Source organism: Xenopus tropicalis, chromosome 5, assembly GCF_000004195.4.
Source record: "Xenopus tropicalis strain Nigerian chromosome 5, UCB_Xtro_10.0, whole genome shotgun sequence".
NCBI lineage: Eukaryota > Metazoa > Chordata > Amphibia > Anura > Pipidae > Xenopus > Xenopus tropicalis.
This window is the reverse complement of record NC_030681.2, coordinates 106,179,954-106,196,446: the sequence shown is the minus strand read 5'-3', so window position 1 is coordinate 106,196,446 and position 16,493 is coordinate 106,179,954. Positions and strand designations below refer to the sequence as shown.

Below are 16,493 nucleotides of genomic sequence, written 5' to 3'. Positions count from 1 at the left end.
AGCCATGTTACTGTACTACTTTAATATGATGGTTATTATGTCGATTTATGCTGTTGTAGTGATGTTATTCAGTCAGTCAGTGTTTTTGTTTATTAGTGTCAGCTACTAAGACTGCTACTGCTGCTGGTCTGAAGCCATTGTCCTGGATTTGACACATTTGTATGTATAAAGCTCTTTATATAACAAATCCCATACACTAGTAGTGTCTGCTCATGCTGATTTGATTGATGTGGTTACTACATCTCTTTACAGTAAGTTGTAGCAAAAGTTGCATCCTTCTGGTGCTCTGTAATTTCTCTGAAGTGGTACAATCTTACAGACACGTTACCACCTGACACTTTTCAACTAATACATGCCTATTTAATGGCACTGAGCTCATAGTAAAACTGGGGCATCAGAAAATAAAGGCAGCAGTAAAATTGCTAAAGTAAGTGTTTAGGAATGCCCTCCACTAAAGAAAGTAATAAAGCACCTCCATTTTACAAGTATGCAGAGAAAACAAATCAACACTTACAGTTAGCTATAAATCCCCCCCCCCCCTCAACTGGGAAAATAAATCTAATTATAATTAAATTATATTAAATATATACATTTTTCATGGTAGTTCCCCGTTAGGGTTGTCTACCGTTGGGGGTTTAAACATTCTTTATGCATTCACTGTTCAGTTTAATGCTTTACCTTATTTTGCCCTGTAAGACCATACCCACAGTAGCAGAGGCGAGCTGCACTGAATATAAGAAGATGCAGTTGGTACAGACTCATAGGAAAGAATGAAATTATCATTTGGATTGCCTTGTGTTGAAATGCAAAAGACTCGACTGCATTGGCAGATAACCAGGGGTACAGAATTTGATGCAATTTTAAGCAACTTTTTGGCTGTTTAATTATCATAAATGGTTTGCTTCTTTTAATACACACCAAAATTTATTGATCAACGAAATTTATTGCGGTTTCAGCTTTTTGAATATTTTGTCAGCTCTTGTTAGTGTGTGCTTTGGCCATTTCATTTGGCAGTGGTTTGTGCAGTTACCTAAGCTTTCAAACCCTTTAAATATTTTAAAATGAACTGAGTGTATAAGTGCTACTTTACTGATTGTGAATATGTATTGATCGTGCACATTACTTGTGTTTTCTTGTTTGAGGTTGAGTTATAAAAGATTCATATATGTTTCACATATCATTTATGTATTAAATTACACACTCTGTAATGGTTCATTTCACAGTATTCACCTAATTCTGAATTTATTTAAAAAAAAAAAAAAGCAAAATTTCACTTAAGGATTTAAGGATTTGTTTTTCATAGAAAGAGAATTGGTAAATTTAGGGAATTGCAAGATTCCTATGCATGTAATACATTATTTAAATTTAATTGAATAATTATTGGAACACCAATCCAACCCCAGCAAGGAAACTGTGGGACTTCAAATAAAGTACATATACTTGATACATGAACTACTTTTTCTATACAGTGGCTTTCCAGTGAGCTGTTGGTTTGTTGTATCTTTTATTGGGAGAAGCACACCTCTATACTCCAGCAAATGCCTTTTCAGTTATTTATTGTAGCAGAAATGCAGCACGAGCTTTTTGGGGAACACCCCTTTCCTTAGGTGCAATCTGCCAGTTTGTTAGGCTTTAGTTCTTGGCCATAGGCCATAGCTCGTATGCTTTTCATCTCTGGCAGTTTGTCTGCTGTATTTTATTCTTGCTTAAAAAGCATGCTCCAAGTGCCCAAGATAATCTTTTAATGCCTTCTGGCAGTCTGTTTGTACACTGTACTGTCAGTGGGAAAAGTAAGGTGGTCTTCGGTATTTTCAAGTTGTGCTTACAGCAAGGGAGCATAGTAGGCAAAACACCAAAAACTGCCTTTATACCATTACTCTTATTAATTGTTAAAGTAACTTATTAAAGCCTACAAGTCCTAATTCACCAAAGTGAAACACCCCTGATTGTTTGGATATTGTTGATTTCATATAAGATAAGTTGATACCAATGCTGATTGATTGCTTCAAGGCCTCTAGTAAGTGAATGTGAATGTATTTTTCATGGGGAAGCGTTTTTTTTTTCATTTTTTTCCATGGACAAGGTTATGTTCCTATTTGGTGCTCTTAAAGGCCATTGTACATAATAGATCAGAATTCTGAAACAAACATGAATAATGCAGTGCTTTTCTTGTTAAGTGGTACTCCCATGGCAGAGGTGTTTGGTGTAGACTTTATTGCTGTGTTTATAGCATGCAGTATAGCAAGCATGTATTTTACAATTGTTATAATATCATCATAAGACTGCTTTCTTTGGAATGTTTGGGCATTTTGCATTTTACCAATCCATGTGGCAACTCTTGAATAAAATTTGTAAAATTTAACTTAGCTTTGCCAAATTCCTGGCAGTTCCATGCTGCCAATTTAGTAACTGAATATAGAGTGGCCAAAAGCCTGAAAATTCTTATTTGTCATAGAATGCCTTTTATAAAATAAATAATTATATGTGACTATTTAACAAGCTTGACCACACACAAAGTAGGAAAAAATATATAAACTCAATCCAGTTCTGGAAACCCATGCCTTCTGTTTAGTAGATAGCATTTACTGCTGTGCTGATTGAATGCAAGCATCGGATTGGTTGCTATGGGGTACTAGACCTAATTTGTGCATTTGTCGTGGGCAAAGAGGGCCAACACTTATTCAGAAATGCAATCTTTAATTAGGGTTGCACCAAACTCTAGTAGGTTTATTCAAATTTGACAAAAATAATATTGCACATGATCAGTTAATTGTCACATTTACTTGTTCAGTGCTTTAAATTCACATGATCTTATGGGTTCAGATTAAATTTGGCTGAATAAGTATGATTGCTTCAAGAATTGCTAGAAATCAGCAGAAATCTGAACCAGATTCTGGATTTAGTGCATAACCTAGTAATTAGAGATGTCAATAGGTTGTGTTGAACTTTGTCCTATAATGTATGTATCTTTAAGTTATAGGATCACAGCCATCCTGTTAACGACTTTCCTTGCATACTTGTCAGATTATCTACTTAAGTTAAGATGTCAATATTTGGTTCCTTATATTAGACCTTTATAATGTCTTGATAAAGGTCCAAGATAAGAACTGAAATATCGACTTATCTGCCACTAATAATATGCCTCACTCTTGGCACCTTACAGCTTTTTTTTTGAGTTATGTATGGATTGCAGTCATCCTGTCCAGCACCCGAGCAGAGTGATCCACAATGATTCAAAAGCCTATTTCTCACTGATGGAAGCTTAGAGGTTAATCCCCTGTGCAGGAGACTTTTTCCAATCATTAGCTTGCCTGCATAAGGTGCCCTCTGTCCCTTTGCGGTCATGTCACTGTGTTGGGCACTTAAGGCACTGACCCCAAGCCCAGCATAATGCTGTGACTGCTTCAGCTGAACTCTGCCTGCTGGTGTTGTTCTTGTCAGTGATCTGACAGGTACACAGAACTCACAGTAAGTAACATATCAAAAACGTGATCTTTGCACTGTAACTTGTTACGAGTGTTGCGCCCCTGTCAGATCAATGACAGAACAGTGCAGTAGCCTGTGGAGCTGTTTAAGGTATCCCAGCACTTTGATGGGCTCTGGAAAACTAAGCCACTTTAGAAGAACTCAGCCCAGTGTTACAGTGAAGGGTTGGAGGGCACCTATTGCAAATAGGGAATTAACCCCTCCACTATTATACCCACATTTCCTTGAATGATGCAGGAAGTGTTAGACTTTCTCAAAAAGACTAGGCGCCTTTTCCTCATATTTTAGTATTCGGCTTTTCATTCCCTTTAACGGACAAAAAAAAGTAGCAATGAATGTTTTTTGCACATGTTTTTGTAACTGAAGAATGAAAAGGTGACAACTTGTCATTGTAAGTTACATTGCAAATAAACATGTGCTTTTAAAACTTTATACCACATATTCAGCTGTCTGCATAAATAGATAAACATTTACAATTCTCTAGATAAACCCTTTAAATTCTCCCCCCAAATTCTCGATTCTCATAATTTTTATTAGTCTCCACTTAGTTATTTCCTCAGAATTTTGATGAAAAAATTGCCCTGATAGTGAATTTCATGCCATTAGCTTATTATTTCTGAGAGAAAAAGCTTGACAGTAGCAAAGAAATCAATGCTAATGTAACAGTTCCAGGAATATCATCTGTTTTGTATGAGAAACCTCAGTTGGGAAATTTTAGTTGCTGTTTAATTGAAAACACTTAACTAATAGAGTCTGTGAAGAGGATCAATCAGAGTCGACTTTCTCTGTTTGCTCTATGCTTATGTATAATTGATGCCAGCAGTGAGAATGTCATTGAATTTAACAAGAGACAGTGATTGAAAATTTAGTAATTTGTGATGCAGTCTCTCCCCACCCAGTGCATTAAATCAGGAAGCCCCAAGTGTGTCTCAGCAGAGAAATGCGTCTAGCATCCTACCTGCTCCTCATCGACCTCACTTCCTGGCTTCAGGCTGCCTAGTTAGCAGCTAACAAAAGAGGAGCTGCCTTTGATCCCTGCAGACCTGAAAGGAAAGCATCATGGGCAGGAGAAGCAAGTTGGATTGCTATTTTTTCTCTGGCTGTGAACGTAGCACGACAGCGAGCCCTCCTTGTTAGACATGGAGCAGGTATAGTGTGCTGTGTGACAAGATTATGAGGCAAGAACAATGAACAGGCAACGGAATCTGGATTTTTATTCAGTGATTTGGATGTGATGCTGCTGTAATTCTATCTGCAGTTCTTGCTGATCCTTCACCACTCAGCAGCTGGTAGAGGAGTAAGACTGCCTGGCAACCACCTGCAGAGCTGCAGAGATGAATTACATTTTCGGAAACAACACACTCCTGTACTCCCGCAGCAACCGAGGTGGCAATACCAGCTCCAGCCATAGCTCTGTAGGCCCAAAACAGAAGCTCTGGGCAAAGAAAGGCTCCTCAGAAGAGCTTAGAGCTGAACCGGAACCCTCTCGATGGCAGCAGATAGTGGCTTTTTTTACTCGCAGACACAGCTTTATTGACTGCATCTCAGTCGCTGCCAGCTCCGCCCAGGTAACTAGCCACTTGTTGGAACAATTTCATTTATAACTGCTTGATGTGGGCATTTTAGTTCATTTTAGACTCAAGTCTTTTTAAATGGATAAGTTTAAACAACGATTACCCATTTTAACACCTTCCCTTATTGTAGTGCTTGTCCTTCCTCTGTTTTATTGTAAAGGCATATTTTTTATCCTGGATGTAGCGTGTCAGTGCTTGGGGCATAAAGAGCAAATTTTTTGCATAGAAGATAATGTAAATCTTCCTTGTATATGTTAGGACAACAGTGTGGCAATACCAGGATCTCCTGTTTTACTCAAGTGTGTAGAAAATAAATACTTGGAATCCGTTATTAATCAGTATTGGAAATGCTCTTAGATTTAAATTTTGTGTTGATTATCAACATTTCATATATGGGTCTACTGTCCCTTTAAGCTGTTTGTTTTATTGTAAAAGGCAGGGTTCTAGTTGAGGATCATCACCTGACGTCACTCTAGGCAGTAGTTAGTTAAACAAGGAGGAGCCTAAGAGTGTTTTGTTTTTTTTTTTTTTTTACACTTAATATAGTACTTTTCTCTACAAAATAAATTAATTACTTTTCAAAATGGCCCCCTTCATACACATTCTGTAAACTTTCAAGCATCTTGAGAAGAGAATGGAAATCTTACAACTGCCCTTTAGTATGCATTCCTTACTCCTTTCATGATTATTTACCTTTAATGAATATCTAAAAGATTCCTGCACAGCCTGAAGTCAGAGGGAGGGGGGGAAGCAATCGCAGCAAAAGATGCTGTTCTCTAGTTGCGGTTTGCATATATGTCGCCTCTTGTTAAAGCTCCTTAAAAATTATTTTTTTTAGTGAATATTTAATCTGTAGGTTTAGTTTTCAGAGTAAAACTAATAGTTTAATTTTATGCAATCAATAACTTTATAATAATACAAGTAGAACCAAGTCTGCTCATGATGCATTTTTAATAATGCTTTCTCAGCTTTCCATTTTTAACGCAGGATACTAATACCTCCTCTATTGTAATAAGACCCACAAATTTCTCTGAATGAGAGGCTTTTCAATACATTGCAGCTTTGTACCGTATTATATTTCTCTCTAACTATGTTATTTATTGATGGGGAAGCAAGGGATGTGTTGTCTTTTGTATTGATTTTTTTTTTTTTTTTTTTTTTAACTATGTGGTGGTTATCAACAAAAGCAGGATGACAAGGCAAGTGCTGCTTTAAATGAAATTACTTAAAATGCACTAGGCTTAATATCTGAAACAAATTGATGTTTTCAGATTAATTAAATCAGCAGCCATGTAATATCAATATTTAGGAGTACAGTGTCACTTGTCAGCATTTTCCTGAGTTATGATTTTGTGGTGAATATCTTAAAAAGGTAGGAATGGGAAGAATAGCCATACTGATACAATTTAACAATAAACTTAAATTATTAACGTTAAAGATAATCTGCTGTTTGCTGCCTGTTGTTAAAAGAAACATGAATTGTAACAAGGTTTTACATTCGATTTATTTTAGATTTGGTAATGTGTGTAGGTGCTACCATATTGCTTGCTTTTGACTGTGTACATGGCCATACACTCTGAGACTGTGGGAGCAACCATATTAAGAAGCAACTCTGTATTATACAATTATGATACAAATTGCTTAAAGAGATGACTTTAAAATCATTGTTCAAAAAAAGAGAAACAAACATGAAGTACCTTGATACAGTGTCAACAATGCATCAATCAAATTATCTATTAATGCTACTATCTGGTCCCTTGAGCAGTTTCAGGCTGGTGATTCTCCTGCAATCCGATCTTTCAGGCTGAGGGACAAACAATTGGATTGTGTGCAGTTAGGTCAAATGTCATGTACTGATCTACTCATTAGAAGGGGAGGGGGGGATTGGTTTGTGAATGATGTTTGGCCTCTGGCATTTCTGACTGACCATGAATTGGCAGATGTGATAATGGTGTCATTGGCCAACAATTGTAAAACAACTGACTGTACTTGCTTAGTTTTGTCATTCACAAGCACCACATGTGCAGAATTGTTAGGCACCTTAGTTAATTTGGCACTATCTTGCTAACTTTGCTGCAGCCTTCAAGGCCTAGCAGGGGACATCTTGGGGAATTAACACAGGTATGGGATCCTTTATGTACAAACCAGTTATCCAGAAAGCTCCAAATGAAGACAAGGGGGTCCCATAGAACCCCATTTTCAGCAAATACAATTTAATAATAAAAAAAACCTTGCACTTGATGATAGCTAAGCTGCATAAATCTATACTGGTGTCAAAACAATCCTATTGGGTTTATTTAATAGTTAAATGATTTTTAGCAGACTTAAAGGACAAAGAAAGGCTTAGTCACTTGGGGGTGCCAAAATGTTAGGCAAGTGACTTTAATCGCTTACCTTGTACCCCAGGCTGGTGCCCATGTTCGGAGAAAACCGCACCAGCCCAGGGTATCTGCAGCGAGCGATTCTTTCTTCCGTGTTCGCTCTGCCAGCGAAATCCCTGGCCCGGCGCATGCGCATTACAGTGAAAAGCCGACTTTTTTTGTTCGGTTTTTCACTCTACTGCACATGCACAAACAAGTAAGAGGTGGTGCTCGCTGCAGGTACCCCCGGGTTGGTTGTTCTCCGAACAGGGGCACCAGCCCGGAGTACAAGGGAAGCGATTAAAGTCACTTGGGGATGCCTAACATTTTGGCACCCCCAAGTGACTTAGCCTTTCCTTCTCCTTTAATGTATGAAGATCTAAATTATGTAATTATCCCGTATCTGGTAAACCACAGGTCCCAAGCATTCCGAATAATAGATTCTATACCTGTACACGCTATAAAGTGCCCTATGTAATTCTCTTACAGCTGCAGTTAGGGCCCTGGAGTGTATGTTGAGACCATCATAGGTGAAAGTTTCCCACAATATTTCCTGGTAATACTTTGCTGCTGTCTGAGTTTCCAATTCTGTGTGCTGGATGAATGCCTTTTGCAGTATACTTAAAACCATCCCAATTACATACATGTAATATTGGTCAATGTCCTCTTCTGTGCACTATTAAGTTAGTTTTTTCCCTTTGTTTTTATGATATTAGCAGTTTTACACAGTACAAATATCTAAAACGTCAGTGTGTAGCATGCATCTAAATTATTACATAGTTACATAGTTATAGTTACATAGTTACATAGGGTTGAAAAAAGACCAGTGCCCATCAAGTTCAACCCATCCAAGTAAACCCAGCACACCTAACCCACACCTACCAATCTATACACTCACATAAACTATAAATACAACCACTAACTGTAGATATTAGTATCACAATAGCCTTGGATATTCTGATTGTTTAAGAACTCATCTAGGCCCCTCTTAAAGGCATTAACAGAATCTGCCATTACCACATCTCTAGGAAGGGCATTCCACAACCTCACTGACCTCACTGTGAAAAACCACCTACGCTGCTTCAAATGGAAGCTCCATTCCTCTAATCTAAAGGGGTGACCTCTGGTGTGTTGATTGTTTTTATGGGAAAAAAGAACATCCCCCATCTGCCTATAATCCCCTCTAATGTACTTGTACAGAGTAATCCTGTCCCCTCGCAAGCGCCTCTTTTCCAGAGAAAACAACCTCAACCTCAACAGTCTCACCTCATAGTTTAAATCTTCCATCCCCTTAACCAGTTTAGTTGCACGTCTCTGCACTCCCTCCAGCTCATTAATATCCCTCTTAAGGACTGGAGCCCAAAACTGCACTGCATACTCAAGGTGAGGCCTTACCAGGGACCTATAAAGGGCAAAATTATGTTCTCATCCCTTGAGTCAATGCCCTTTTTTTATACAAGACAGCACTTTATTTGCTTTAGTAGCCACAGAATGACACTGCCTGGAATTAGACAACTTGTTATCAACAAAAACCCCTAGATCCTTCTCCATTAAGGATACCCCCAACACACTACCATTCAGTAGATAGTTTGCGTTTATATTATTCCTACCAAAATGCATAACTTTGCACTTATCAACATTTAACCTAATTTTCCAGTTTGCTGCCCAGTTTTCAAATTTTGTCAAATCGTTCTGCAAAGCGGCAGCAACCTGCATGGAACTTATAGTTTTCCACAATTTTGTGTCATCAGCAAAAATAGAAACAGTACTGTCTATGCCCACCTCCAGGTCATTAATAAACAAGTTAAAAAGCAAAGGACCAAGGACTGACCCCTGCGGTACTCCACTAACCACACTGGTCCAATTAGAAAATGTTCCATTTACCACCACTCTTTGTACTCTATCCTTCAGCCAGTTCTCTATCCAATTACAAATATTATGTTCTAGGCCAATATTCCTTAATTTGATCATTAATCTTCTGTGAGGTACTGTATCAAACGCTTTAGCAAAGTCCAAGTAGATGACATCAAATGCCATTCCAGCATCGAGGTTCCTACTCACCTCCTCATAAAAGGCGACTAAATTAGTCTGGCAAGATCTGTTACGCATAAAACCATGCTGGCACAATCTAATAGTATTGTGAACTGCAATGTATTCAAGTACCCTATCCCTTATTACCCCTTCCAAAATTTTTCCTACTACTGATGTCAGACTAACAGGCCTATAGTTTTCAGGCTGAGAACGGGATCCCTTTTTAAATAACGGCACCACATTAGCAATCCGCCAGTCTCTCGGCACCATGCCAGACCTCAATGAATCCTGAAAAATAAGTGAAGAGGTTTGGCAATCACAGCGCTCAGCTCATTTAATACCCTGGGATGAATCCCATCCGGCCCTGGACCTTTGTTTACCTTTACATGTTCAAGTCTCTTTTGAATTTCCTCCCGAGTGACCCATGCGTCAGTAGCTAAATTACTAGAACTGGGCATATTAAAAGGGAAGCCTTCATTATCTGGCTCCTCAGATGTATAGACAGATGAAAAATAAGAGTTCAGAATTTCAGCTTTTTCCCCGTTCTCATCAACCAACTTACCCCCCCGTGATAATAAAGTTCCCACCCCTTCTTGCTTCATTTTTTTACTATTCACATAATTAAAAAAATAATTTGGATTCTTTTTACTCCTAGCTGCAATATCCCTTTCCATTTCTATTTTAGTTTGCTTGATAGCTTTTTTGCATGCTTTATTTGCTTCCTTGTACCTGATGAAAGTTTCTGCTGTCCCAGCTAACTTGAATGCTTTAAAAGCACGTTTTTTCTTACCAACCTCGACACTAACACTTTTATTCAGCCATAAAGGTTTTGCTTTGCGATGCCTCTCCTTGCTTACAAGGGGGATATACTGTTGTGTATACCTGCAAAGCAATGTTTTAAAGATGTTCCATTTTCCTTCTGTTTCTAACCCCATGAAAAGCCTTTCCCAGTTGACACATTGCAGAGATGCCCTTATACTGGCAAAGTCTGCACGTCTAAAATTGAGCGTTTTAGTTACTCCCTTATAGAGCTGTCTCTGCAGCATTATCTCAAAGGAGACCATGTTGTGATCACTGTTCCCTAGATGCTCACCCACACAAATGTTAGAGATGAGTTAATTATTATTAGAAATCACCAGGTCCAAAATAGAGTCATTCCTAGTAGGTTCTTGAACCGCCTGAAATAAAAAGTTGTCATTTAGTATATTTACAAACCTACTAGCTTTTTCTGACTTAGCCACCCCATTACTCCAGTCAATGTCCAGATAATTAAAGTCCCCCATAATAACAACTTGACCCAGTTTTGAAGCCTCCTCCATTTGCAACAATAGCTGGGCCTCATCCCCCTCATCTGTACGGGGTGGTTTATAGCATACACCAATGACCATTTTCTTTGTGAACTTCAGCCCTACTGAAATTTCTACCCAAAGAGATTCGATGTTTTCATTGGTAATGTCTTTATTACATGGCTTTAAATCTGACTTTACGTAAAGACAAACCCCTCCACCCTTTTTAATCTCTCTGTCCCTCCTAAAAAGTGTATAACCATTTAAATTCACAGCCCAGTCGCATTTATCATCCCACCAGGTCTCAGTGATACCTATTAAATCATAATTTTCAATAGATGCAGTAGCTTGCAGCTCCCCTAATTTACCCAACAAGCTACGCGCATTAGCCAGCATGCAGCGGAGATTACTACTTCTCCCTCTGGTGTTTACATTAGCTATTAGCTTATTGTGCAAAAGAATATTGTCATATTTAAATGAGTTAACTGGCATTTTTAATCACTTTCTCATTTAAACATACAGGCTTGATACAACAGCCCACTTTTGATTGGCTAGAGGCAGGGTTTTTGTTAAGAACAGAGCCAGGGCAGTCCTTTGCCTTTAGTTATAAATGTGGTGCTACATTGCCATGGGCACTTTAGAATTGCTTATGTAAAAAAAAAAATTACCATTAAACATTAGTTTGTTTATATTGCTATTAAGATTAAAGCAAAATATTAGAAACCTTTTAACTGAACTTTTCTCTGCATAAAACAAAGACCAATCAGGATGGTATTATATGGTAATAAGATATATACTTTGCAAGAGTATCAGATTTTTTTTCCAGTTGACTCATAGGCAGCAGTATCTAGTATAATATTTTGTCATTACTTTTTATAGCTCTTAGTGGATTTTTCCCCAGCTAATGCTACAGACTTAAGGATCCTTTAATATAATTTGCCAGGAACCATATCTTTTAGAATATTAAGATCTTTGTGATATGTTAAACAGGGCTGTCTAAAGTGACATATGCCCACCTTTGGCATACGCTTGTTCATTTTACTGTAGACCTCTTCAATTACATCACTTTAAATTAACATAGTACACAGGAGCACTTACCGCTCAATCAGTGTGCTGCACGCAGACCTTCTCCCAGCTGGATCACGGAATTAGTAAACAAGCAAAAATAAGCAGCGGAGCACCACTGAGATAAAAATTTGTCTTTTATTCCATATTTAGTAAAAAGCACAAGTACATCCCTTGAGGACCTAGCGCTTAATGCGTTTCGGGGCCTCCCGCCACTTCCTCAGAAGCATCTGGGATGCTTCTGAGGAAGTGGCGGGAGGCCACGAAACGCTCCGCTGCTTATTTTTGCTTGTTTACTAATCACTTTAAATTACTCTGGGCCACAGACAAAATATGAAATAATGGTCACCTAAAAGGGGGACCTAATTCATATTCTGGTGTTTAGTATACTTTCACCAAATTTTCATTCATGTAAATTATTTAAAGTGATACGGACACCAAAAAACTACTTCAAAATATTAATGTACACAAAATATTTCGTATAGGTCATGTTGACCATTTTAGCTGATAGGACTGGTTTTGTAAGCAATTGTTACTTGAAATCCCTAAACCTGACCTGTCTTGCCAACCTGACTGTCACTTCTCAGCCTGTCAGTTATAGCTTCTAATGCTAACGGACTACTGCTGCACAAAAATGGGAGGGGGTGGGGAACATGGGGGATCAGATAGCTAATGTAAAAGCATCAGGCAGGCAGACTTTTTAGGCAAAATTATAAATACCATGAAAAGACAACTTTGATATATGTAAAAATGTTTATTCTCTGGTTACAGTATCTCTTTAAGAAAACTAAATTAGTAGATAATAGTACACTTTACTGTGCTTGGATCATATGGTACCTGCATGATATCTATAGCTTTTTCCAGTTAAAATGAACGGCAGATAGTCTGCTTATGGCTTAACAGATTTTTGCTGTGTGTCGAATTGAGGGCCGCATTAAAGGAGACAAATCCTATAAAAATAAGAATGTACCAGATATAGATATATCCTCTAGATATAGAAGGATTGTGCTAAAAAAGTTGTGTTTTGGACTGATTTATTGAGAAATTCGCCCAAAACCCCACTAGCCCAGCCCATCTGTGCCACTTCCTGCTGGCTGAATTCTCTGGATGAGCTGGGGAGCCGGCGGCCCTCCGTACACTGCACTGTAGGATAGGAACCAATCGGCAGCTAGGCTGACCTGATAGGGAACTGAATCCTGTCTGTGCTTGTGTGAGTGCAGGGCTGTGATTGGCTCTCCCCCTCCTACTGTGCTTCTGGCAGGGACCGTTAGGACACGCCCACTCTTCATTTCAAACTCTGACAGAGAAGTGAGAGGATCTATAGGGAGCCCCAATAAAGGGGCCATTGTTACAGATAGGATTAATGTTTAGCCCAAAGGGAAACCAGCACCATATATTATTCATAATTGCCTACAAAATTAGGGTTTTTCCCATTTATCCAATATGTCTCCTTTAAAATGAAGATGTGCTCCTTATCCGACTGAAAATCAAATCTACCTGATCGACATCTGGCCAATCAGACAGGTTTGGTTCTCCAGCTGCATTGAGGACCACATTTGAGTTTTGTCTGGTAGGCCCATCGGAGGGCCCCATACATGGGCAGATAAGTTGCCAAATCAGTTAGAAGTGGCCAATGTGGCAGCTTAAAGCGGAACTCTTGCAAAAATGAAAGGGGAACTATCATGAATTGAAATCTGCTTAACTTGGCTCAGTATTGACAGGCAGCTTGTGTTCTGAGCAGAGAGAAGTGGGAGTGGTCCAGCCATTCCTGACTGACATCCAAAGGTAACCGCCACCTGCACATCTTCTGTCTCACTCACCTGAGTCACTAACAAACCTATAGAACCCTATTTGCTAGTTATTTATGAGAAAAACACAAGAAGCCACATATCACCTGCTTTTTCTTTGGGCACTAACAACGGGCCTGCCCGACCGACATCTGGCCTGCAATTGACAAGATCTCGATCAGGCAGGTTTGATTTTTCATCAGATCCGGGACTGCATTGATTCATTGATGCGGTCCCCGAACCAACGGGTGCCCATACTCACCGTTCTTATTTCATCGTCTAGCTACTTAAGTAAGATTTGTATCTGCATGTGTAAATTGCAAGAGGGTGACTGGCAGCGGATCTAAGGCTGCTGGCTGGCACAAAACCCAAATGCAAAAGAACCTAAAGTGCTGTGGATATAAAGTATATAAACTGTTTATACAAGCTCCATTTGTTTACTTGCCCTTTCCACATGTTTGCTGTTGAGGGGTGTGGCCTCCTACTACAGCATATTAGCTTTCACTCTGCTCTGTCACTCACCTATTTCTGTGTCACTGACGTAGACCAGGGAGCCAGAGATTCTGCCGGGTGGGGGATGGGGTACTGCTTCAATAATTAGCCATGACTTTGTAACGGTGCAAAATGTTTAAAAGCTATAAATTGTAAAAATGTTTGTCTGGACTTTTATATTATAAAAACATTTTTCATGATTGTTCCCCTTTAAATGTAATAAAAGATTTATCTTATGGAAATAAAAAAAATTTCAGCTAGTCGACTTTTTTCATTCTCTCCATGCAGAATTCATGGACAGATTTTGAATAACAGGTAGGATTAGTACATATTTTATGGGGATACTTACTTTCCATGTTGCTTTATTAGAACTAACTCAAATAACAGACTCCAGCACAAACAAAATCTAACAAAATAACCGACTCTGGCACAAATCTTGCACATAGAAGAAACAGGATTTGTTAGAGACGGTTATTTTAGGAGTCTGCTTTAATACATCCTCTAGGCCAGGGGGCTCAAACTCAATTTACCTGGGGGCCGCAGGAGGCAAAGTCAGGATGAGGCTGGGCCGCATAAGGGTTTTCACAAAAAAAAGTCGGTAGCTGCTGATTGCGGAAATGACGTTATGCCATCATAACAGTTATTATGGGAAGATGTTCTGTGTGCACAATTAGCTCCTTACGTCTTCCCATAATAACTGTTATGATGGCATAACGTCATTTCCGCAATCAGCAGCTCCCGCCCGCCGTGCCTTGCATTATCCCTTGAATCGCAATAAAAATCGCGATCCATTCATTCGGCGTTGGTGCGGGCCACAAAATATTGTGCCGAGGGCCGCAAATGGCCCGCGGGCCGCAAGTTTGAGACCCCTGCTCTAGGCAGAGGGTGCAAATCCCCCCCCCAAGGAAGTATTAGAACTGTCAATCAATATCCGACGCCACCTCTGCATTAAGAGAAAATCGAGGGAAAAATTTCTGAGCGGGTTGAGAGGAAGTGAAGAGTAACTTTATTTCAGAAACAGTACAACATTTTTTTAAAAATAGTATATTTTTGAATTTCCTTATTTCAATAAGATGCTTATATTTCATTTTCATGATAGATACTTTTAAACCTGCAGTGTATGGCGTCCTTAACCCAGCATATATCGTCGGTGGCAAACAAATTTCCTGGATGTTCTTTTTACAAGTTTAAATAAAGAATGGCATGCCACATTGGGAGGAAAACCCATTACTTTGAATAGCTCATATCTGAGAAATATGTATAATAGATTTGATACCTGTATTAACCATATTTGTCATGTGAAAACTTAAAATTCAATTGATGTAAACTTCATCAATCATGCTCTTCCTGTGTTCAGTTAACCCTCAGGTTGCTGGTTATCAGTTAAGCCAAAAGCCATGTAAAGATGCAAATATCTTAGAAACCACTAAAAGCAGAAAATTAATTTGGGTAACAAAAATGCCCAAATGAGCACCCTGATCCACTTAATATAAATAAATGAAAATGCAGTTGTAGATATTGCAGACATGATTCTGCGTCAGGTAGTAAGGTTACTGTGGCTTGCGTTTTCAATTAAATTTAAAGCAATTTTTTTCATTTTAGTGAATGTTTTGAGGTTGACTGTCTTGACTTTATATAGCTGTGTAATTATTCTAGTTTCTGCTAATGCTATAACCTTGTCATGGATGCAGGTCTCCTTAGACCGCTTTGTGGGTTGCCATGGAGTCACCAAGGATAAAATTGTGAGTTGGTTGTTGTTTGCTTGGTCCGATCTTTTAGCTGAATGAAGGGGATGCAGCTGCCATTTTAAAGTGAAATCTTGTCATTATATTGCTTTTTGTAAACAAGAAACATTTTTTTTCGTGACACAAATGTTTATAACCTGGATTTTTTTTTTTTTTTTTTTTAAATTGTGATACAAAAAGGTTGGCTATGCTAATGTCAGGGTGGTTTGAATTTGTCCAATGTGCCTATGTTTGCTGCTTCTACTTTGGATATAAAAACTACTCTCAATAATTTTGGCTATGGCCAAGATTAATAAACAGTGAAAAGCTAATTTTGAAATGGTCTTTTTAAACTCAAAATATATTGTGATCATTGCAATGGAGGTTAATACATCTGTAAACACTTGACCCCTAAAAAAGTTGGAAATGGTGTTAAACTAAAATAAATTTGACTATTTTAACTAACAAAAAAATTCAAACTGTGCTCCGTTTACTTAGGGAAGTTTGCAAAATGAGAGAAAATGAGAGAGTGTGTCCTATATTTCAGGAATATTTGTGTACTGGCCTCGGGCACTCTTACTATCCATTTTTAGAGCTGCACAACATGAAGGATTAATAGGCTGAAGTACTGTTTAATTTTGCATTCACTCCTACTGTGTCATTTCCCCCAAAACAGCTTAAAGGCCAG

General features: G+C 38.6%; 1 protein-coding gene across 14 annotated transcripts in view; it reads left to right on the top strand.

Annotated features, from left to right (window-relative positions):
* dlg1 (discs, large homolog 1) overlaps positions 1-16,493 on the top strand; it is a 118,133-nt gene that overhangs the window by 40,550 nt on the left and 61,090 nt on the right. For 4 of the 14 annotated variants that reach the window (XM_012963111.3, XM_031901766.1, XM_012963109.3 and 1 more), the window contains exon 1: positions 4,759-5,054. In XM_012963111.3, coding sequence (XP_012818565.2) covers positions 4,821-5,054 — 234 coding nt within the window. In that variant the 5' untranslated portion in view covers positions 4,759-4,820. 14 annotated transcript variants of the gene reach the window in all.